The 23945-nt window shown below is 39.8% G+C and overlaps 1 protein-coding gene across 2 annotated transcripts; it reads left to right on the top strand.

Annotated features, from left to right (window-relative positions):
* The first annotated feature begins 5260 nt into the window (after positions 1–5260).
* On the top strand, positions 5261–23685 carry SMPD4 (sphingomyelin phosphodiesterase 4). Of its 2 annotated transcripts, XM_075516074.1 has the most exons (19): positions 5261–5431; positions 5743–5829; positions 6330–6472; positions 6622–6697; positions 7577–7685; positions 8303–8355; positions 8937–9088; positions 10416–10548; positions 11213–11284; positions 14855–14944; positions 17483–17628; positions 18109–18199; positions 19232–19332; positions 19633–19796; positions 20487–20692; positions 21273–21506; positions 22271–22402; positions 22567–22695; positions 23177–23684. In XM_075516074.1, exons 1-19 carry the CDS (start codon positions 5393–5395, stop codon positions 23501–23503), a joined length of 2484 nt encoding a protein of 827 aa, XP_075372189.1. In that variant the 5' UTR covers positions 5261–5392; the 3' UTR covers positions 23504–23684. The 2 variants fall into 2 exon arrangements, with proteins under 2 accessions (XP_075372189.1, XP_075372190.1); XM_075516075.1 differs by lacking the exon at positions 14855–14944 and having other exon boundaries at positions 23177–23685.
* Positions 23686–23945: the final 260 nt, after the last annotated feature.

Below are 23945 nucleotides of genomic sequence, written 5' to 3' on the forward strand. Positions count from 1 at the left end.
TATCTAGGAACAAAATGAAACCATAGTTTATCAGCTTGAAGTGCCGTTTCCTTCAAAACCAACAGGAAAAGCTTCTCACAAATGGAACAAAGTGTTTTTCTCCCCCACGCTAACCTTGCTAAATTAAAAATCAGAATACAGATCACCAGCAACTAGAATGGAAAATGGTACATTAAATGTTGCTTTACTTCTCGAAGCTCAAACCCCAAACCTCAACCCCTATATTAATAAAGCAAAACTCAGAAAGTAGCTTCAGTAGTAATGCTCACCGTATTCAAACTTACTCAGATTCTGGATCCAAGAGTTGCTTTAGCTCCCTGCATAATGCAGTACTCATACTTTATCCCAAGTGTTAAAATGTTGAGATTACTTATGCCTCAAACTCCTGGATTCATGTGATTATGCAAGAAATCCAGTTTTAATTAACAACAAATTTCTAGCACTTCATATTGAGAAGAAAATCTTCAAAATGGGACTGCTAAAGTTGCAAAACTCAAAGTACACATAAAAAGGCACAAAATAAGCTGCTTGTTAAATCAGACTATTCTTAAGGTACTCTCAAGACTGTGGGAGGAAAGCTGGAGTTGGGACCGCTGATATCATGCTGTCATACAACATCTTAAGCAATCTCTGTTTGCAGAAGCTAGGCAAAAATGTAACAAATTTGCAGAAATCATTAGGAGAAATTAATGCATATACCCCAATAGAAACTCACTGATATGTAAAAAACCTGTGTCTTTTTTCTCTCCCTCTTGAATATGATGCAAGACTTCAAAGAACACTTTCCCCTGCAGAGCTGTCCTGTTGCTTTCCACCACCCCCTGCAGATTACACATCTCAGCAGGTACCCATTCCAATGCACCACTGGCCCCTCCTTCTGGGTCTTTTCAAACCAAGAGTTACTGCAATTTTTACTTTATATTAAACGACAAAGAAAACGCTCACTGATCTAATAAAAGAGCTGCAATGTAGGAGATAAGCTAGAGCAACATTTCTATGAAGCCTTCCATTTCTGCCTGAGAGTGTCCTGGCATCAGTAGTGCACAAGTGAAATAGTCTTCTATTTCTTAAGGATGAATTTTTATAATCCAAAGAGAAATTCACAGAAAGTCCTATCCTTTGAGAATCTATAGTTTTCTGTAAGATCCTGCTACTAGACATGTATTTATTTGCTCTGAGAAGTTTAATATTTAAAATGTTTGTCCTGGCTAAATAAATTAAACATACAATAGGCTGCTCAAAGAGCTACACGCTAAAAGTAGGCAGATGTGGATACATTGCCCTGCAATGGTTAAACTTACCCTGAGAACCCGCTGACCTTTCGTTCAGAAGAGAAGCTGTTACATACAATGAATGGGTTCATGTTTTCTCAGACTACAAAGGAAGTCTCATCTTTATCCATGTGAAACTTTGACTTACAGCCTTAGCAGGTCTGTGCATGTTAGGGACAGTATAATGTTGATGTCTGCATGAGCTGAACAGCTTTGGAAAGAGAAGTTGCTTCAGCTGAACCAGAAACATTACCACAGTTCTGAAAATTTCCCTTTTCTCCTCACCTATATGACTCTAGGCTCTGTTCCAGCTGAATTCTCATTAACTCGTACTCTGGTTTTGCTCCCGTCACAGTTGAACAGACTATATGTTTTCTAATCATTTAATCCACCCCTGACATATCAACACCCAAACAATTCTCCAGCCAAAAGAACACATTTGGCAGAGTTCTTTGCTGTTACGACACTGTAACCTGTCCTTACAGGAAGAGATTAAATTAATCCTCCACAAGAAACAAGGTCTGTCTAATTTATCAGAAACCTATGCTGTTTCTTTAAATTAGATTACTTCTGATTTATCTTTTTCTCTCGGATTCATTGATTAACATAAACAGGTTAAAGTTACAGTAACTTGTTCCCAACTTGGACTTGTCATTTGCTGCATCTGAGTCAGACTTCAAGAGAAGCTAGAGTGCCCAAAACCTTGTCTGTTTCTCCCTTCTGAGAGCCGTTGGTTTTACAAAAGGTGGCATCTTTCGCTACAAACGCTGCTTCATTTTAAAGTGGGAAAGCCACTTACTAAAGCATTGATGTAACACTCCTTCTGTACCCAGACTTCCCACTGAAGTCTGTAAAACGCAGTGGAGGCCCCATATGATTTAATTCAAAGTTTTTTAGTACTGCTTTCAGAAAAGAAGGCTGTATGAGCTCCAGAAACAGTATTGCGAGCACCAGAACCACACAAGTCTGGTTTCTTACATATCCCAAATGTTTAACCTGAACATCAGTAATGGTGCAAGCTGCCATTGGAGGATTTAGAGAGTCTCTTTTCCTAGAGGATTTTCCGGTACTGAGTGTTGTATTAGCTCACTCTACTACACACAAATTGCTTGTGCTCTGCTGAGTCATTCATCTTTATGGCAACTGTATGAACTTCGTTACTTTTGTAGGGTTTGATTGAAACTGTAATGCTGTAGTGATTACACCAAGGTGAGAAAATGCTGGCTTACCTTTGAAGCTACCTAGGAGAAGAGTTAGTATGGCTGAAGTTAGTCACTTCAGCTGTGTACTTCTTTGCCTAACAGAAACCTCTAGCACAATGAATGATAAAAACACAGAGCAAGCACCAAAGCAGATTAGTGAATGGAATTCATACTTTCAGAAAACAGCTAAACCTCCAACTATCTCAGGAACATTCCTCTCAGGAAAAACATACCAACAAAACAAAAAAGCCCTTCTTGTTGCTGTGGCTTAAGGGCAGCTGCAATTTGGGAGAAAGGGAAAAAGGAAACCTAGGTAAGTGGCATATCAGCAGATGACATAACTTTTCTGGGCCTCTATGTCTCCATCTGCAAAATGGGAAAAAATACATATACAGTCCTGATATATACATTTGAAAATGCTATAGGTAAGAGTGATAATGGACCTATACCATTGATTTTAGTAGGCTCCAGAACAGACCTATAAATATAAATAGACTGTCATTCCACAGTTCTCCTCAGAAGTTCCCCTAGTTATTAAAATAATTTGATAAATTTCTCCCATGCAGCTATTTTATTAACTTGCACAAGTGTTACTGAGCCATCCCTACCAAGCACCTCCTATTGTTCTGTTTCCACTTATTCACCCAAACATTTATTCCTTGTTGTTTTCTTTCTCCAATTCTATCAGCCACTGAAAATACATCAGGTCTACTGTTTCCTTAACTTCTGCCAATCATACCCATAACTTTCATAGCTAAATAAACACATTGCAGATGCTTTGCCATCAAATCCCAGTAACTTTTTCTGGAGCTAAAATAGCTCTTTATCCCCACCCGGAGGAGGGACTGACCCTTCAAAGAAAAGCGTTCACTCGCAGCCAGAGACGGTCTCCAGCTGCAAATGCGCTTTTAAAACATGGCCAGCATCCCACCCAGGACATGCATTTCAAATACGTATATGCATCACAGCAAATATAGCTCAAACAGTTCTATTCAATCACACTTTTGTACGTGTCCAAGAACTCTTCTGTCATCTGTTACCAGCTTGCTACATTCAAAATACTGGACATTTGTTTAAAAAAAAATAATACATAATATAAAAAAGGAAAGGAATAGGCAAATTAATTGCCTGGCAGAATTCCAAATGGGGCTGTCTGAAAAGCTGTTAATTTGTCTTTTCAGTAGTCAGGAACTGGGTTGCTCTATTGCCACTGGAGCTGCTGCCTTCCCTCCTCTTACCACCAAGAGCAAAAAGCAGTTTCAAGATCCAGTTTGGGAAAAGCAGATTGGAGGGGAGGCACATGTCAATACCAAGAAATAATGTACCATTTTTAATTCTGATCCTGTAAACATTTATGTAAATGGTGAATCATTTCACACTGGTAAATTATTAAACTGGATGAATCTGGTAAATTATTAAACTGGTAAATTATTAAACTGGAAAAAAGGAATTCCCCTGTTGTTCTAACACAATTTTTTACTCTGTTTCAATGTTAATGACAGCAGTGGTGTATGAGGCCACATCATTTTGTTTAACCTCCTACACAACCTAAACCAGACCATTTCACTCAACTATTTCTGCACCTCCTCGCATAAAGCAATCAAAATGATCAAGAAAATCTACATTTTACCCACAGTGATATTTTCTGACAAAATCTGTAAAGCTTGTCATAAACAAACCCAAACTTGTCTGAGCAGGATTATTTTCTGTAATCATGTTTACTGGTGTTAATTATATGTTAACTATATAGCTGTCTTTGGTATTTTATAAAATTAATTATTCTTTTCTAGACCTCTGACTGGAATTCTCTCTCTCACTACTGGCACAACATGAGCATTCCTCTGGTTTTATGGGATTTCCCCAAAATTCCCATTTTTAAAAAAAATGAGCAGCAGATAGTTTTTCTGCCCACCAATTTTTCTTGCTCACAAATTACTGGGGCTTTGCAATTAAATGTATCATCTTGCTTCCTTCTAAATATGAATCATAACCCTGTATCAGACTCTTCTGCATTATCAGCAATTTTAATTTTACTTTGTCTGCCTACCAGCGGGATATTACCATCACAAGGATTTCTTTCTCTCTCCTTATACACTGAGAAGCAATTATCCTTACTTCTGTAACCATGTATTTTTCCTGGTGACTTCAGGTTCTCTTATCAATCCTCTTAACTCAAAATGTGTAATTACTCATTTCTAAGAGTCTCATGTCATAGCTGCCTCATTTTCTGAAGTAGTTTTCTGGCCGTTTAATACACTTCCATTTAAAAACTCTTACTTTTCCTCCACAGCATTGTGATGTTTTTCTACTACACCGTTTTTAAATTCCCCGTGGTTTTCCTGGAGGAAACCCGTCCTCTTGAAGCGAGGCAGTATGTCTCAGCGATGAGGTCTGGCTTTGTTCAGACCGCTTTTCATCTGCTCGCAATTGGCTGTCTCCAAACACCAGTATCTGAGCAAACGATGGCTTCAGCTTCACCACCACCAAACCCCAGGCTGCTGCGGGCTTCGCTGCCCGCGGTCCCTTTTGTGCGAGACACCGTTCATTGTTAACAGCTCTCCGGTTACGGCCGCAAAAAAACGCCGCAGCCCCCCGCAAAGCAACGGATTCTCGGGCAGGGGCTGGCAGCCACCCGGGCCGGGGCAGGGCCCTGCCTCGGCGCGGCCATGTCGGAGGGGGAACGGCGCTGGGCCCGTCACCATGGCAACAGCGGCACGCTCCCCTCCGCGAGGCGCGGTGGCTGCGTCACGGCGGCGCGCCGGAGGAGAGTGGTGACGCAGAAGGGCCGCGCCGGCGCCGCGCGCGGGAGGTGGGGGCCGGCGCCGCGGTCCTGCCGGGAAGCGTTAACGGCCGTTTCCGCACCTCTTCCTGCAGCGCGGCCCGGGAACGCGCGTCCCGCTGGTCGGGGGGAGAGGCGGCATGGCCGGCCCGCACCTGCAGCAGCCCAGCTTCCTGCTGGTGGGTGGGGAGCGGCGGGCGGACACCGGGGAGGCGCCACACCGAGCCCGCGGGGCCGGGCCGGGCCGGGCCGGGGCGGGGCGGGCGGGGAGCGGCGCGGGCCGTCCCGTTTGGGTTGGCCTTGCGGTTTCCGGTTAACTGTCAGCTTTGTTACGTGCCTGTGAAGTTACAAGGTCGGTCAGCGTAACTTCAGCCGCATCGATAGAAATGCTGTACCGGAGGAGCGGCGTCATTAGGGGATCTTTACGTCACGGCCGTGATATTGGCCTTTCTGGCAACGGTGATGTGGTTTCCCTTATGATTTGTAACAGGCCACGCTGAAGGCAGATTGCATAAACAAACCGTTTGTGCAGAGGTGCCACGATCTGGAGACGGTCATTGAGGAGTTTCCCGCCAAGGTGAGCAGTCGCTGCCTTCTCAGACACTCACTGCCCGGCCTATGTCAGGGGAAGTTGCTTTTTTCATATTACTGTTTTCTTTGTTCCTATTTCTCTTATCTAGAGTTTTGAGGAGCATGGATAAAACAGTGGGAATCCAGTGTTTCCCAAGAGTTAAAAACCTTTTCTAGTCATTAAAAGATTATTTCAGTTGACTGCACTTCATTAATACCTTTCAGCCTCAATTTACAAGGAAACCTAGTTTTTAAAACGTGACAAATAATTGCATGCGATGCTGCTCAGTATCGTTGGAACTTTAGTAGTATCAGAAATGAGGATGGATTTCCTGTAATTGCCATATTATAATACCTTCTTTTGAATGGAAGCTCTGCCCAGTGGCGATCTGGAAACAGCCATAAACAGCTGGCAGACGGTATCTTTGTGCATTCTAGTACGTGCAATAGAGATTGTTCAAGTGAGGAATTGTATGGATGAACTATTTGTGTCTGTTTTCCTTAAAGGAACTACATGGCATCTTCCCATGGCTGGTGGAGAGCATTTTTGGTAGCCTGGATGGCATCATCGTAGGCTGGAATCTTCGCTGTTTGCAAGGAAGAACAAATCCTACCGAATATTCTGTGGCTTTGGATTTCCTGGATCCGAGGTAAACTCATTCATTTCAGCATAGATTAAAAAATGTATGGTGAACAAATAACCAGTGTTTGACGTTTTTCCGTTGTGCAAACAAAAGTTCACAAAGTGAGAGAGGAGAGGGTACTTACCATGGATTTTCTTTCTGATGCTTGTTTGCAGTGGCCCAATGATGAAGCTGGTTTACAAACTCCAAGCAGAAGAGTACAGATATGATTTCCCAGTCTCATATCTTCCAGTGAGTAACTGAAAAATTTGTAAGAAGAGAATGAAGTTGTGGTTGCAGCTATTGGAACTTTGCACACACTTTATAAGTACGGTTCAGTATAGGCCAAGGTATAGCCTCAGCACTCCAGGTTTAGAGCATACCTGTTTCTTTAAGCAGTTGCTAGAGGAGGAGAGTTCCCAGCCATAAACTTTGTAGGAGATGGTGGCTGTCAGCAGCTAGATTTTTGTGCTGTTCAGCCAAGAAAGCTGCATTGTGATTCTTGTCCTGTCCCCAGAGGAAGTCGTGGGCTTTATCTTGGTTACCAGTAGTTGCAGGACTGAAAATAGCTTTCCGAGCTCGCCACAGAGCAGAGCTTTCCCAAGCTGCGCTTTGTCTCCATGTGTTTGAAGACTAACTGCTATCCTGGGTATGAAGTATGATATTTCAAACAGAAATATTTATCTGCAGAGCTGTTTCACTGTGTTTCTTCCATTGCTGCCTATCTAGAAATTGATTCAGATGGTTCTACAGTCTTTAACAAAAGGAAACATCATTTAAGTATATAGTAATTGCTGGTCCACAGCTCAGTTACCCTAACAAAACCATCAGCCATCAGGCAAACACCAGTCTTCTGCTGCTCCCACTCCAACTTGGTGAGTTGGAAAAGTCTTGGTGAAGGCTCATTTTTTTTCCTATACCGAATACTCATTTTCAGTGAGAAAGTTGGCAGTTATCTAAATAGTATGCATTTGCACAAGGAACTACTGCAATGCAGTAAAACCCCACTGAGCTGAATGTAGATATGATCCCAGAATGCTGGAATGCAGCAGAACTTCACTATCTGAAAACATACTCTGCAAGTATGCTGACTAAGTAAGCCTGATTAATATTCATTACTCTTTCTTTCAGGGCCCCGTGAAGGCTTCAATACAAGAGCAAGTCCTACCAGAATGCTCTTTATACCACAACAAAGTCCAGTTTCCTTCATCTGGTGGTTTAGGTTTGAATTTGGCTCTTAGTATCCTTTTAGCAGTTGGATATTTAATTCCTTTTAAATATCTAAAACTGAGACATTACAAGCATTTCTGTTGCATATTTATTATGTGTCTATGGTAAATCACGGTCGTGCTAAAGAGTTTGGGCTGATTAGCAATGTTTAGATTCCAATGAAAAATAAATTTATCCTCTTCATGTAAACCCTTGTGGGGGAACTTCTGGCCTCATTCAAGTCAACAACAAAATTCCCAGTGATTTCAGTAGAGACTGTATTTCACAATTTTTGTTTTTGTAACTACTCCTAGTTTATGTATGTAATATGATAGAAAAAGGGCATGTTATCTTTGCAGCTGGTGTACTTATTGGAAGCAGTCTAGCCTCAGCTGCACTGGTTTCATTTTGAGATAGTCAAATATGCTAAGAAGAGTAATGCAAACACACCTTGCCACATAGAGAAAATCTCAATTACCAAAGTTTGAGTCAGTTGGAAAGCAAGAAGGTAAAGCTGAATTTGCTGTTAAGCTCTAGCAAGTTAATTTAGCATTGACAAAATAAAAATTTAATGTCTAGTCATCATCCTCAGATATCTAACAGCTGTACCTGTTTTTTATTATGTGATCCTTGACTCTGTTCTTCCAGATCCATTTGAATATTACATGTTTTACTTTGCAATTAGTTTGATTACACAGAAAGTAAGTACCTTTTGCAATTTTTCCCTTCAAATATTAGCCTTTCTTCACAATGCTTTAAGACCCTGCTGAGATGCTGTCTGGCAAAATTAGCAGCAGTTTTATCTGTACTTTTAGAATTTGTTATTGCTTTGGTTCAGTTGACGATGTAAGACCGGATAATAAACAAAATACCCACCGTAGATATACCAGTAAGCAGTCTGTCCAACAACATGCCAACACAGAGCAGGCAATGGATTCCAAATAGGTTTCCTACCCCTCTATCCAATAACACCGTTTATACAGTCATAACCACAGCTTTGTACTATGGTGTCTGGGTATTTGGTTCCTCTTCCTGTTGTTACCTGTGCTATATAACTGCACTCTTCTCATACTTGGTTACATTCACTACTACAGCAACAGTTCTGTTGCAGTTAGTTACTTTACCTTTGCTCCAAAGTGACTTTGTTGTCAGTTCACCCTTTATAAGGACTGGGCTTCTGCTTATTTATACTAAATGTGTCTGGCTGTGTAGCAGACACTCCCTAGCAGTGGCTTAAAGTAACAGTGTATAACTCCACATATATCCTGTGTGTCTGTTTCAGAACTCACCCCTCACCCATCATGTCAGCCCTTCCAACAGTGCTTATTTCATCTTGGTGGACACATACCTGAAGTGTTTCCTACCCACAGAAGGAAGTGTCCTTCCTCCACCTTCTTCCAATCCTGGGGGAGCCATCCCTTCCCCGACTCCCAGGTAATGACCACAGTGCCAGAGGCAAATTGTGGGAACAGTGCTTACAAAATGCGGCTTGTTGGAACGAAATCTCTAACAAGTAGAAAACACCTCTGCTCTTTAAGATCTGTATGTACTTATTATATAATTACAAAAATTAAATAGATTTATGTTCACTTAATTTTACCATAAAGGTTTTGTTTGAAAGTCTGAAAAGTAGCTATTATTGGAGCAGAAAAGGCATGTACAAGCAACAAAAATTCATCAGTTCAGCAACTCCAGCTGTGTTTTGTGCCCTGCAACTGGAGTGAGACAGATGTGACTGTACTTGACAGTAGTTTTTACTATCTTCAGATACATATGGTATGTGGTAAAGATGGCACTGGTGATAACCCCTGTTACAAGGAAACTTGCGTCTTTCATTAATGTTGCTATAAAGCCAGACAACTCAGCAGTTGGTCATTTTGTTTCAGTTCTGAGGTTGCCATCCTTAATTGTTTAATGCTCTCATTACCTGTCTTGCAGTTCTTTGAAATTGCTGTCAGGACCACGTCTGTGGCGTTGTTGCAGACTGATAGTGCTCATAGGTTTCTTAGTTCATAACTTCCTGATATAAAAAGCCAAGACACATGTTAGTAATCAAATCATATAATGAGTAACTGCATTTCAGGTGACTTTTTGCATGGTAATAGATCAAGCTATTTAGCCACAACTGGAAGGAATAGGATGAAAGATTTTTGACCACTTACTGAAGTTCTATATGTCTGTGTGATAATGGCCTAAAAACAAACTCAAAGTTGAAGTGAAAATTCTCCAATACAAGCACCCAGTCTTTTGTTCTTTGCAATGACTAAGTGTGTGAAAGTCCACATTTTCAAAATTGGGTTTGCTACTCAAATTTATAAAATATTAGCAATTTTATACAAATGTAAAAATAAGTAGCTGTTATATTTTATATAACTTCATCTTAAACACATTTCAAATATTGATTTCCATGGTCTGTTGAGCTTTAGCATATACCTGGGAAAATACAGATCAGGTGAATTATGAATATGGCAGGCAGTGAAAGAAAACAAACTGAATAGGAGAAAGTAAAAAAGCTACGTATTATTGAACATAACATCAGGTCTGTGTAAAACTGGTTCAATGCAGTGATGTAGTGTTTGTTTATAGTTAAAGTGACTAGTAATTATAATATGTTGCAGAAGCTTGAAATGTGTAATCAGCTATGCAGTTTTACTTCTTAAAGACTGTTTTCCAGTTTATAAACCAGTAATTAAAAGCAATTATGTATTTCCCTCTATTGAGGCTTACTGACTTCAGTATTGCCATTCATTTGGCTTTCAAGGTCTCCAGCAGTGCCTTTCACTTCCTACGGCATGCATCACACCAGCTTGCTGAAACGGCACATTGCCCATCAGCCTTCTGTGAATGCTGACCCAGCTTCCCAGGAGATCTGGAGATCAGAAACACTGCTTCAGGTAAGTTGGATTTAAGGAAGAAAACACCCTACAACATTTCTTGCTGCTAACTGAGGAATCTCTTCTTTTTAAACAAGAGAGAGTTATGTCATTTTGCTTTAGCTTGTTTTTGGAATTCAGCAGTGCAGCTGTTGTTTTCTGTTAGTGAAACAAAGAACCACTGTGAAACTGTTAAGTTGTGATTTAGAAAGGCACTTAATATCTTTTTTTTTTTTTTTAGACTGCATATCTAACAACTGATCTTAAGCATTTGAGTAATTTTTTCCAGAAAAGTTTCTAAACCTAATTTTTATTTATTTATTTATTTATTTTTATCTTACATCAATTCTATGCTCTAAGCAAAGGTTGAGCACAGAGAAGTTGGTTCGGTTCGCCATCAAGGGAAGGGAAAGGAGAATCTGGACTTAACAGTTGTTCTGAAACAAGCTCCTGCCGTGTTGCTGAACTGAATTATTGATGCTTAGCAAGTGCTAACAGTATGCCAGCTCAGTCATTTGCACTGACACCATGGTAACCTGAAACGTCTCTGAATAGGTGCCTGTCTAGTTACAAGTACAGCTTAGTTTTCAAATTATATACTATGGTCTTCCTTTATACCTACCTTGTGACTGACAAGTCCTGGATTATTTCTCATTCCCTAGCTGAGAAAATATTTGTTTTGCAGATCTTTGTTGAAATGTGGCTTCATCATTATTCACTGGAAATGTATCAGAAAATGCAGTCCCCTCATGTCAAGGTAATAGTTTGTACTTCATTCATGAGCATCATCTGATGGTTGAGCTCTTATCTTGGGGTAAATCTCCTATTCTGTGGAGAATTTTTTTGGTATATTGGTCCAAAGGAAAGAAGTAACTTATCAGAGTATCTACATGAGTGTGTCAAAATCTCTAATCCAGTTACAAAGAGTGTTGTGAATAAGTGTGTCATCCAGATTTGCCTTCATTGCAGAAGTTGTGTTGTTTTTGTTTTGTTTTTTGTAAAAGAAGTTTGTGGGATGGTCACAACAATCTGAACGCCAGTAATCAAACTGCTAATGACGGGGAAGATGCCACTATAAAACCATAGAGTTAAATCCCACTGGGGCAACATGGCTGCTAAAAATAGCTAAAATTGATTTTCAGCAGTGATAGCAACTGTTACTGAAATACCAATTTCTAATTTCTAAGATCTGTAACCATTTTTTAGCATAAATCCAAATTAAAAAAGGAAATCTTACTGAACTGTCCTTCAGTGTTAAGTGAATAAGCCTTTTTTATTGTTTCATATTCCAAAATATGTTTTTCACCGTAATGGTGTCAAAAGCAGTTCTGTAGCTATAGAGTTCAGAATATCTTAGAAGCTCTTGCTCAGCTAATACGCTGTTTTAAGCAGTTTGAGGTGGCCTGTTCAGTAACAAATTACTGCATGTAAAATCTAAGTAAGTGTTGGGGAGGCTAAGATCAAAGGCATTATAAATGTAAAGGGAATTTGAAGGAGAAAATGTTGATACTCTGAATTCCCTCTGGGTCACAGGGGAGTTTCATAGAAGGGGAGAGAAATATAAAAGCTACTCAGGATTTATTCCTGTGTGAAAGAGCAATATGAGAGTTGATTGACTGAGAAATTCTGATCCTTCACTCCACAGACTATAAAATAACAAATATATTTATATTTTGCTAGGGAAAAACATTGGAGAGCTGAAGTGTGATGGGTTTTGTCTTTTATTCTTGAAGTTGAGGTCAAAATGCAAACTCACTAATGTTGCAAAGTCTCCACTTAAGACCCCCAGCAGCATGGCTGTGCACCTGTGATGGAAACGCTTTGCTTGAAGTACCTTTGGTCTGTCTGTCTGTCTGTCCAGTCTCTGTGCATCAGGCGCTGTGCTTAGGCCAGAAATCATGATTGCTTTAAACTTCTCTCCTCTGTTCACCCTCTGTATTTCAGATGCTCTCTTCTAACACTAGGGAGCAGCAGTTATAGACAATGACTATCAATGTTGTGGTGGAATAGGGCCTAGGTAGAGCTTAAAGTTCTCTGAAATCATCACTTCAGGATCCTCCACAAGGTGTGTTGAGCCACAGCTTGAGGCCATAACTCCCTGACGGTATTCTAGTTTCATCTTTGATGGGAAGTAATCATGGGCATAGAAAAAAGGAAGTCTTCACTCTTTGGGGGTTAGAACACCTGAATAGGGGACTGGAATTCCCCATGACATCTATAAATGGACAAAGGATCCCTCTTGCAGGACTGAGGAAAGGTTCCAGATCGTTTGGGGACAGGACTGTTCATAAGCCTGTGATGCTGAAACTAAGCTTTGTAGACTGGTCTCAGGGTGAGCTAAAGGAGAATAGTCTGCTTCATAGTTCCTCAAATGAGGAAGTAGAATATGCAGAAATGCCACGTTTTGTTTTAACATAAGGGTTAAAGGGCTTGACTGGAAACCCAAGATTACCCTAAACCTTATTCTTAAAATTATTAATAATTATGCAGGTTCACTTTATTCTATTTAGCCTTCTGTGCATTTGGAAGGAGGGGTAATTAGTGACCATTCATCCGTGGTTCTAGACCCATTTGACCATCAGTGACTTGAAATGGCTACATACCTGTATTGGAAGGTGGGATGAGGTTCCACAGAACTTTCTCTTTCTTTGTCCAGCAGCCAGACTTGTTTTCTTTGATGGCCCAAGCCAGATCCCAGATATGTAACTTCCCTGTGAAGTGCCTCAAGGAATGATGGATTTTCCTTAAACCTTATTAATGTCATCACAGACTTCTCTTTAGAAGTAGAAGGTGGTAGAATGGGAATGAATAATTAATAACTTCTTTTGAGAAGATGTATTTCTTTTCTACTTTACTGCTTTGAATTCTTTCTGGGTCTGGTGCAAAGCTGAGGTTGATACTAGTTGCGATGCTGAATTTCACTGTTTTCCCCATTAATTCAACTATTTTCCCATTCTTTTGCATTGTCTATTTGCATTTTCCTTCTTGGATGATCCAGAGCCAAAGTGTGCAGCATCTCTTTTCCTATTCCCTTCTGCTGTGATCACAATGAGCCCTTAAAAAGAAGTTGTTTGATAAAACTTTACGTAATGCTTCCTGACCTTCCAATGCCAGGTGCCACAGACCCCAGCACTGCATGTGGAACACCCATTAGACTACAGGCTCTTGAGGATTCCTGTGGCAGGGGAGTCGATTACGAAGCCGATGTGTTTGAGCTGTTGGGGAGCTTGCAGTAACAATGCTACCACTCTAAGACTGTAAAACCAAAAGATACCAAACTGGCACTAGAGGAGATTGGGTAGGGGCCGTTCAAAGACAGCAGAGGTGTGATCTGGAGAGTTAGTTTAGAGGCCTGACAGTAGTCATTGGGATCTGTGTAGTGTACATTTTTTGTCTTGTGTTTTTTCATTAATTTCATACATGTGTGTCACTGTCGCTACAGTATCCTCTTCACCATCGCATTGTCAAAAAATACTCCTTACCTTATTCATCAAGAAGGGTTCTGGCTGAGGCTTGCAGAGATTTTGGTGTTAAGGCAAGATGCCTTTTGCATCAGCATATAACACTGTATGTTAGGTATGTCTTTTGCCTTTTTATACAAGTGATGTTTCCCTAATAGTAAAAGTAATTTCCTCTTTTGAGGAAATTCGCAAGACCTGCAGCCTTCCTAAATGGGCTTTAAGTAGAAAGAGAAGACATAGGCTTTCTCCAAACTGGAAACTTAATGGACAGGTTCACAGTGATTATAAGAAGCCAAACTTTTTTAGGTCCTGTTCCTTGGGAAGAAGAAAATATCAATTTGAGTTTCTTCCCAATATACCAACCCTGCTTCTCCAGCAGCACAGGAAGAAATGACAAAGTTTTCAAAACAGTATTAAAAAAGCTTGCAAAATATTGAATGCGTTTACTCCATTATTTAATAAAACACCATAACTGTCTGTAAATCCTTGTAGCTGCAGTTCAGTTAACTTCTGAAATGGGGAGTTTATTTGGCAAAAGCTCCGTATCACCTACCAGTACTTGCTCTGAGGGTAGCAAAGAGAACAGCCATAGCCACTTACAGCTATACTTTTGACACCTGCTCCCAGCTGTATTTCCAAATTGATAAAGGGTATGAAATAACTGTGGAATCAACCTCCTGAAAACCAGAAAGAAGAGGATAGTGTGGCTGCAGTTGTTGTTGTGATATGTTGTCCCTGACTGTATTTGTGATGTTCATTTTTTTCCCCCACCCTTCTTCCTTGGGCTCATTCTCACTTTTTTTTTCTCTTGCTCTCTTCTCTCCTTTTTTCCCTCCCCCCCTTCCTTTTTGTTTCTGTTGTCTCAGCTGGAGGTTCTCCACTACCGACTCAGTATCTCCAGTAAACACCACGGTAGTCCTGCCCAATCCAGCTACCAGGCCCTCCACGCATACCAAGTATTATCATCTTTTCATTTTGTTTCCTTTTTAAAAATCTTGTTCCATCATATAATCTGCAAAGTGTATTGGTGCTAGCTGTACAGCAGCTTTTTCTGCTAAGATGTGGGTTTACAACTTGATTGAGAATACTGCATTGAGATTTACTAAATTTTCAGTGAAAACAGATAGTGAGAGTTATTAGCAAAGGTTATGGAGAAAATAGTTAAAATCTAGCATATTATAAGGACTAATTGGGAACTCCATTTTTAGAGATGCATTCTTGTAATGCATTGCAGAAAGAGGCTTATCAGCTCTGCTGACATTTTTTTACACCAAAACTGGCTTCACCGATAGCAGATTTCTGCCCCTCACACACTAGTCATTTAAGCAAACCTTGCATCCAAGAGAAGATCAGAATTTGCGTGGCTGTCACCTAAATTTAAGGTAGGTAACATGTAGGTTTTTTAGCCAGTGAAATGTCATTGGATAGTACTAAATTTGTAGTGGCAATGTGAACTTGACTGTCCAGTTTTGCAAAAGCAGGAGTGGTACATTTGCAGATTGTTCAGGAAATGTGCATGTAAAAACATTCCTGTTGGAACAGATTGCCGATTCCTCTTTCCCTACTTCAGCCCTTTATTCATTGGGTCTTCATTTTGGGAAAGGGGAGGGCTGAGCATATGTACTGTAAAGCTCTTATTATACTATAAAGCTCTTTAGCACTACATGGAATTTTCCTGCTGTTTAATCCTTTTTTTTTTTTTTTTAATAAAGTGCTATGATATCTCAAGGTACTGCTTAGAAAGGAAAACAGGAACTACTACTTGTCTTTAAATCTTTTTTACTATTATGTTTATCTAATTACTGTGTTAAGAAAAGAATGGCATACATCCATCCTGTAAGCTAAGGTTTGACAACAGAAACACTTGTGGGGAAAAATACTTTTTAAAACAGTAATGTTCGTAATGGTGCTGATCCAGGCTAAGAGGAAATTTTAAGAATTGCTAAGTGGAAAAACTAGCATCACCTGAAATGATGTATTGAAATAGTGGTACGGGTGGTTTTGTAAGATCAAAAGTTACCTTCAAGGGGAGCCTAGAATTTTTTTTAAATTACACCCTTTCAAGGCCTATAGCAGAGTACTCAACCTCTCTAATTGCTTTTGGAGATCCTCATCTAAACTCCTAGGACCAAGTAACTTCTCAGAGTTCTACCCTCTTATATAAACTTGGGACTGTAGAAAACATGCTGACTTACCAGGAGCTGTCAAGAACACAAGACCAGCCTTCATTAGAACTGGTAACGGGTTATCCTCTCTCTTGATGAGTCTCAGATCTGGCTGTACTACATGACTATATCTATCATCAAGCCTTGAATCTTTTTCTGGAGTGAACTTTACAGCGTATTAAAAATCTTAAGAGATTGTAAAAACACATCTGCTTTGCCACAGGCATTGTAGAGAATGGACACAAAAAGACACACACAGACACCCCCTGCTCCCTGTCCTCAGCACTGGAAATACTGTTGAAGGGATTTAAGAAGTGGAAGCTTTTTGTATAAAAATGCCTGCCAGTCCCCTGGAGTCATATTCAGCATCTTACCTCAGCATGGCTGCACTTGGCATCCTGGAAACATCTTGCAGCTATTGTCTAATACACTCTTCCAGCATCTTCCATTATACTGGCAGCCATAACTTTTGTTTCATGTACGTTCTTCTCAATTTTTGAGAAACATGAGAGCTGTGAAACTTGGAATACAAATGATATCTTAAAATCTGCCTTCAGTAGTGGATTGAGATTAGTTCACTACTCTTAAAGCAGATCACAGTAGCAAGGAGTTACTGCTTTGTCCCCAGATTCTGCAGCAGACCAGCTCTGGTGCCGGGCACCCAGGAGAGCTGGCTCTTTTTTACCTCATTCATCTCCCTGCTATATCATACACCCGCTCGTTTATTAGTAACATCACTGTGGCTCACCATCACTCCTTGTGCTACTCCCACCCAGGTTACTTCTACCCATAGTGATGCTAGAAGCAACAGGATCACGCAGGACTTGAAGCGGTTCTTATTCTTACCATAACTCTTTCTAGGATTATTCTTTCTTGTAAGGCAGATGAGTACCAGCATAGGAAGGAGAACTCAGTAAAGCCAGCCAAGAGCATAAACAAAGGATCTGTTGTGCTGTCCACAGCAATGAACTTATAACCATAATGAAAGGCTGAATATTCTTTTTTCAGAAAGAGGTAAGTTGAAATCTACAAGTTATTCTGTTCTTTAATGCTAGCCTGAAATTCAGTGCATTAGAGTACTGTAGATACTTTTTCTTACAATCACATTACCAAAAATATACTACTATATCTTAGTGAACTGCTGGCAGAAGATTGATGCAGCTTGTCCTGGGGAGCAAGTCTGTCTAAAATCAGGTGGCACCAAACTACGGTGAAGAGAGCATTTCTTGTATTTCTATTTCTGATCTGGGAGTATAATTTTCCTGAATTATCACCTGGACATTTAGCATATGATACTCATTATCTTCCTGTCTTTTGCTTTGAATCTAGGAGTCATTTAAGCCCACTGAAGAGCATGTGCTAGTGGTAAGACTGCTTGTGAAACATCTGCATGCTTTCAGCAACAGCCTGAAACCAGAGCCTCTGTCCCCTTCAGCCCACTCCCACACAGCCAGCCCACTAGAGGAGTTTAAAAGGTAGGTACTTGAGCAGCCTTTCTCTGCAACATATAGAGCTTCTCCCTGAAAAGCTCTGCTTTCACTGAGAGGTTGAATTAGGTTGTTCTAATGGCTAAATACAGAAGTACATTATTAAAAGTACATGAGCGCTAATGGATTATGTTTGTCACATCCACTAGATGGGGGGGGCAGCTTCAGCAGGGGGGATGTCTTGCTATTACACTAGTCTGTGTCTTGGCACAAGTCAGAGAAAAGAAAATGCTACCACTAACCTTGGATTCTGGCCAAGGTTAGTGGAGAATTTTATATTTATGTATTTGAGTTGAAATTCAATGGCCAGAAGTAGCTTCAGTTAAGAAAGAAGAAGTTTGGGTCAGTCCTTCCTGTGTTTGCATTTGCGGAAGTGTGTTGGGTTGTTGGTTGATTGAGTTGGGTTTTTTTTTGTTTTTAAAATTGCTGCTGGTTTATACATGCGACTGTCTTTGAATCTGTTTGCAGGGTTGTAATTCCTCGGTTTGTCCAGGAGAAACTTTATATCTTTCTGCAACACTGTTTTGGCCACTGGCCTCTGGATGCCTCTTTCAGAGCAGTACGTACCTGCTTCTCTTTCTAAGTCTGTACTAGTTATTGCTGTTTAGCAGCTATTTCTTGGTCTTTACATCTTTTTTTTCTATTTTAGAGCAGTGAAATTCTTTATATAGCATGTACATTTAATGTTAGAAAAAGAGTGCCAATTAGACATGAGAAGGAAGTAGAATAGATCTTGGTGAGAATTACTACAGGTTGTTAGCTGCTTTTCCTGACACTGAAAACGGCTGTTGATTGACAAGACATAGGTAGAGGTAGGTTACTACCTCTAAGAGGTAGGTTACTCTTAGAACAGATACATTCTAATAGGTTCTAATTTCTTAATATCTTCTCTAATATGATAGCTCATAAACAAAAGTAATAAGATATTTATTTACGATAGCAAGATACTGCAGCTATTACCTCCTGCAAGCAGGAAGAGAAATACATCAGACCATGACTCTTGGTAATTAATGTAGGAGTTTAAAAATGCAGAATGTAACAGGGCTAGATCTTGCTCACTAGACCTATAATTATCTCTATTGCAGTGTTTGAGGTACACACGTAAGGCAGAGTGTCAGAAGAAAAGTTTACAGAGGCCATGGCAAAGCTATTGGCTTCAGTGCAATGAGGACTCCCCTGTGTTTCCTCAGGGTGGTGGGTATGTCTATGCAGAAGATGAGAGCTGAAATGATATTAATGTAGCATCTCGTTTACTTACTTTAATAGAGGTTCAGTGAACACTATCAGAGCCGTTAACTGCACCTTAAATATAGCCACCGCCTAAGTTTTTTTCTTTTTTTGTAGTAGCTGTTTGAGCGCCATCTCATCTGGGTATTACAGAAGATCCAGATTGGTCCTAACGCACATGCTCTTAGGTTTCTTTAGTTCTTTTTCAAAGATACTCAGATTACTAGAGAGCGCTTTATTCCTAAAAACTTTTAGGTGTCACCAAGATAACATTCACTAGGTTTAAAAGAAACAAACAAAAAACTCTGTCTTCCTTTCGAAAAAGTTTTGATACTCACGTGTTTTTATGTGTGATTTTGCTTAGGTTCTTGAGATGTGGTTAAGTTACTTGCAGCCTTGGAGATATGCTCCAGAAAAGCCGCCACAAAGTGCAGAGCCCTTGCCTCGCAGCGTGTCGGAGAAATGGTAAGGAGGAAAGCAGCTGTGAGTAATCTGAACCAAACCTCAAGTTTATGTAGATCTTGAGTAAAACAGCAGGATTTCAAGAACCATCTGCCAACCTGAATTAGCTTCCTGTACAAGATTAGAGATGATTTCTTACAATACAAGCTTTTGTTTTGAGACGAATATTCTTTTGTCTCGGTGCCAATAGACCATCCTTCCAGAGACAGTATAAAACATTCCCCTTAATGACTCATTTGGCAGAAGACAAAATAACAATTATTTAAATAGCTGTACTCACAAGTCCTGTACTCACTTTGACAGGGCTGCCTTCATTCAAGAAAACCTACTCATGTATACTAAGCTGTTTATAGGATTTCTGAACAGAGCTCTTCGAACAGATTTGGTCAGTCCAAAAAATGCTCTCATGGTGTTCCGAGTAGCCAAGGTCTTCGCTCAGCCCAATCTAGCTGAAATGATCCTGAAAGGTAAATGGATATTTTGACATCTTATGCTGTCCTGTCTCAATCTTTCTTCACAATGGCTACATCTTACCTCAGAAGCACTGAGATGAATAGACTTACTCTCCCATTTTGCTATTCAAAAGTCTGTGTCTTCACTAATGTTTGTTATATTGGTTTAATATGTCTATAGTTCTTTTCTAACCACCATCATTTAGATTTCATTCCACAATTTTTCTTTAAAGAATAAAGAAGACAATATTAGGTGTTTACAATAGTCAGTTTTTCTTACTTGATTACTTACCTCAGGATTAAAACTTCTTATATCTCTAAAGGTACCTATACTTAGCAAAATAGCTAGTCAGCTAGTCATGTATGCACTTCAGGATAATTAGGATACAGTAAATTTGGGAGAGGCAAGATTTGACAAGTATCAATGTCTTAAGTGTCATGATTCTCCACTGCCTTTGTTGAAAAAAGTTACAGCCTTAAAATGCTGTCTATGTGGTCTGCATTTAAATGCACTCTGACATTTTCTGCTGTGGGCAGAGAGGATTAAATGAAAAAAAAGTTAATTAAGGCCTCTTTCCCCCTAGAACTACCTGCCTACCTAAAAGCAAGTTGCCCAGCAGACTTAAGATGCTTTGTAGCTAGACCTTCCCCAGGCAAAACCAGGAGTACTATGTAACCATCTTCACTACTTTTCTCAAATTCTAGGAGAACAGTTATTCCTGGAGCCAGAACTTGTTATTCCCCATCGTCAACACCGACTTTTTATGACCCCCACACTTGGTGGGAGCTTCTTCTCATCGTGGCCTCCAACTATTACAGATGCCTCATTTAAGGTGAAGAGTCATGTCTACAGCCTGGAAGGACAGGACTTCCAGTATAAACAGATGTTTGGCACAGAAGTCAGAAATTTGGTAAGCAACAAGTTTCTTGTCACATGTCTTTCTACTTTGACAGGTCTTTTCTCAACGCTGAGCATCCATATTATGAGAAGTTAAGAGTAGAAAACCTTACACCCTGCACTATTGCGTAGTTAAGTTTACTGATGGTGACTCCTGGAAGCTGTGGGGTCTCAATCCAGCACAGCTGTAAAAATCTACTTGCTATTTGCTAAATAAGAAGTTAATGTAACAGCTTGCTGCCTTGGAGTAGTGTATTGTGAGTATTTCCTCTCAAAACATGCTCACTGTGAACTTCTGATTCATTGTATTTATTAGTGCCTATCAGCCAGTCAGATAAAAATAGCAGGAGGAAAAAAAAGGCAGCTGAAAAACCTAAGAAGCACTCAAGTTTCTTAAATGCTTCAACAGCAAAGAACTACCTTTGCCCTATTGGAAATGCAACTAACAGCCTTAGCACAAGTCCATATGAGCTAAGAGACTGAATTTGCTGGGTTTGCTCTCACTGCCAGGTATCAAGGCACAGTTTTATCCATGTATTGATGCTTAGTGGTCCTTTATGTTTGTCCCACACAATTCATTTGTTTTGTTTTAGGTGTTAAAACTGGCTCAGTTAATTTGTCAGGCGCAGACAACGGCAAAATCCATATCAGACCATTCTGCAGAGACAATGGCTAGCCAGTCCTTCTTTTCATGGTTTAGATTTACACCATCTGAGATTAATGGTTCCTACACAGGCAATGACCTTGATGAAATTGGGCAGGACAGCATCAAAAAAACAGATGAATATTTAGAGAAGGCACTGGAATACTTGTGCCAAATCTTTAAGGTACGTAACATCTTTCTAAGAACTTTCCCTGTGTGGCAGTGTGAACAAGAGTCAGGATTCCTCAAACATACTTCTATCGCTTTTGTACTTTGTGGGGTCACAAAGCCATCCAGAGACCCTGCTAGCAAATTTTGTTGTAAACGTCTTTTAGGCTTGACTTCAACTGACCACTTCAAAACTGCTTTCAACATAGATAGAACTAGATACTCTTAATTTCTAAATATCAAGCCCACTTTGTTTCAAGTGACCACTCTTTTGGATTATGGTTTACACTAAACCTGTCTCTTTACTTGTGCCTGTTCTCATGTTTACGAACAGGCAAGACATGGCTTAAATTTTAAAAACAGTCCAGTATCTTCTAAATGTAAAGAGCTATAAAAATACAACATATAACTGCAGCTATAGATGAATGGATGAAGTAGGCTGTTTCTTTGGTTAAACTTAAAAGAACAGATTAATTTCTCTGTCAGCCACACTCCCCTATGCAGAATTGACCTAGGAGAAGATAGCTATTTGACAGCTCTCAAGGAGTAAGGGACATATAAAACAGAACACCTCTCTTGGATTTGACAAGCACAAACAAGAAATCTGGAGACTTTTATCTCCTTTTAATGTCTAACGAAGGTGCTATTAAGCAGTTCTTGGTATCTGTGCTGGCTGTCAAAGGCTTCCACTGCTAAGGAGTTTGTGAAGGGAGAAAGAAATGAAATAGAAGAGGAGGGTAGATCAAACACATGCTTTAGAACTGTGTTATTCTTGAGTAGCTGAATGAAGCCCAGCTGACCCAGATGATGATGAAGTGTGGGACAGCTCAAGATGAGAATGGAAAAAAACAGCTTCCAGACTGCATTGAAAGCGAGGATGGCCTCATTCTTACACCCCTTGGCAGGTACCAGGTGAGAGAAGAAAGATTCCATATAGCTACCCTAGATTGTTCTTGAAAAAACAAGTTGTCCTTCTACAGCAACAGAAACACAATTTAACTGGGGCTAAGAGAGGTGCCTCTAAAGGCGTTTCAGATGAGAGCTACAAGATAAGGGGTTTATTTTCCTGTTTCTAGATCATAAATGGCTTACGTAGATTTGAGGTGCAGTATCAAGGAGATACTGAGCTTCAGCCCATCCGAAGCTACGAAAATGCCACTCTTGTCCGCCTCCTATTTCGTTTATCCTCAGCACTTAATGAAAGAGTAAGTACACCATAGTCTCCTTTTATAATTTCCATTGCAAATTCTTGTTCTTCACTGCACCTGCACATATATGACACTTTGTTTATTCTTGCTCTGTCTCCTTTATTGTGGTCTAGATGGGTATTTCCTAAGAGTATCAGGCCTGCTTCTCTACTTGTAGTTCTGCTTTTCCTACACAAAACATTAATAAATAACATTTTAAATGTATTCTTTATGTTTGATGAACAAAGGGAGTATCGTTCAGAATGAATGTTTCTAAAACAGGAAAAGCAAATATTTTTCTTCCTATAGGTATGAAAGATAAAAGGCAAGTCTGCACTAAAGCAGTTCTACTGTTAGAAGTGTATTTTGATATTTTTTGCTCTATTTCCTATAGTCCTCATCCAATTTCTTACAATGAAGAAAATTGTAAAATAAGTGACACTTACTTTATGACAGTAGTTGCAGTAGAATACTAATGTTTAAACTTTTCTTACCTCAGTTTGCTGATCAGATGGATGTGCTTTGCTCCAGGGAAGATTTTGTTGGCAGACTTTGTCGCTATCATCTTACCAACCCCCACCTAATACAGAAAATCAGGTATAGTCCCATGGTGAAGGACAGAACAAGCCAGAACTGGGGACCAAGAATCAGTCTGAGGTTTCTGGCTAGCTACAGGACTCTCATTTCTTTGCTGATGATCTACTTCATGGCATCCTGGTTTTACATTGGGCCAGTGGGATGCACATTCATTATCCTGATTGGATATTTTCTTTATGCCGTAATAATGACTTTTTTCTCTGAAGGATGGAAGCCACATGAACACTGATTTCCTTCTCTCAGCTTACACTTGTAAAACTAAATGTTTTAAGGATGAGCCTGGGATTCAAGGACTAAAATGTCTGAATTATCATATCAGATCTTTCTAAAGTATTTTTTAATATTAAAGTTAATTGAGTTTTATAAACAATTATGTGGTCTTGTGGAGTGGAGATAATCAATGTAAATTTTATTTTTATAAAAGCATTCCTCTGGAATCTAGTGAATAACTTTTTTTTTTTGAGGGGGGAAGAATGAGCCATCAGTATTTATAATACTGAAGTGAACCGTGCCATATGTAGAAACATTTTTGATTCAGCAATAACTGCATTGAAGCCACTTACACTGCTCTAAAGCAAGAATTAGCTATAGGCCTGACTTACACATTATGCTTACAGGCAGAGCAGTTACAAAGGCAACAGAAATAGCAGTGCACCAAGAAATTTATAGGA

This window comes from Mycteria americana, chromosome 13 (assembly GCF_035582795.1).
Source record: "Mycteria americana isolate JAX WOST 10 ecotype Jacksonville Zoo and Gardens chromosome 13, USCA_MyAme_1.0, whole genome shotgun sequence".
NCBI lineage: Eukaryota > Metazoa > Chordata > Aves > Ciconiiformes > Ciconiidae > Mycteria > Mycteria americana.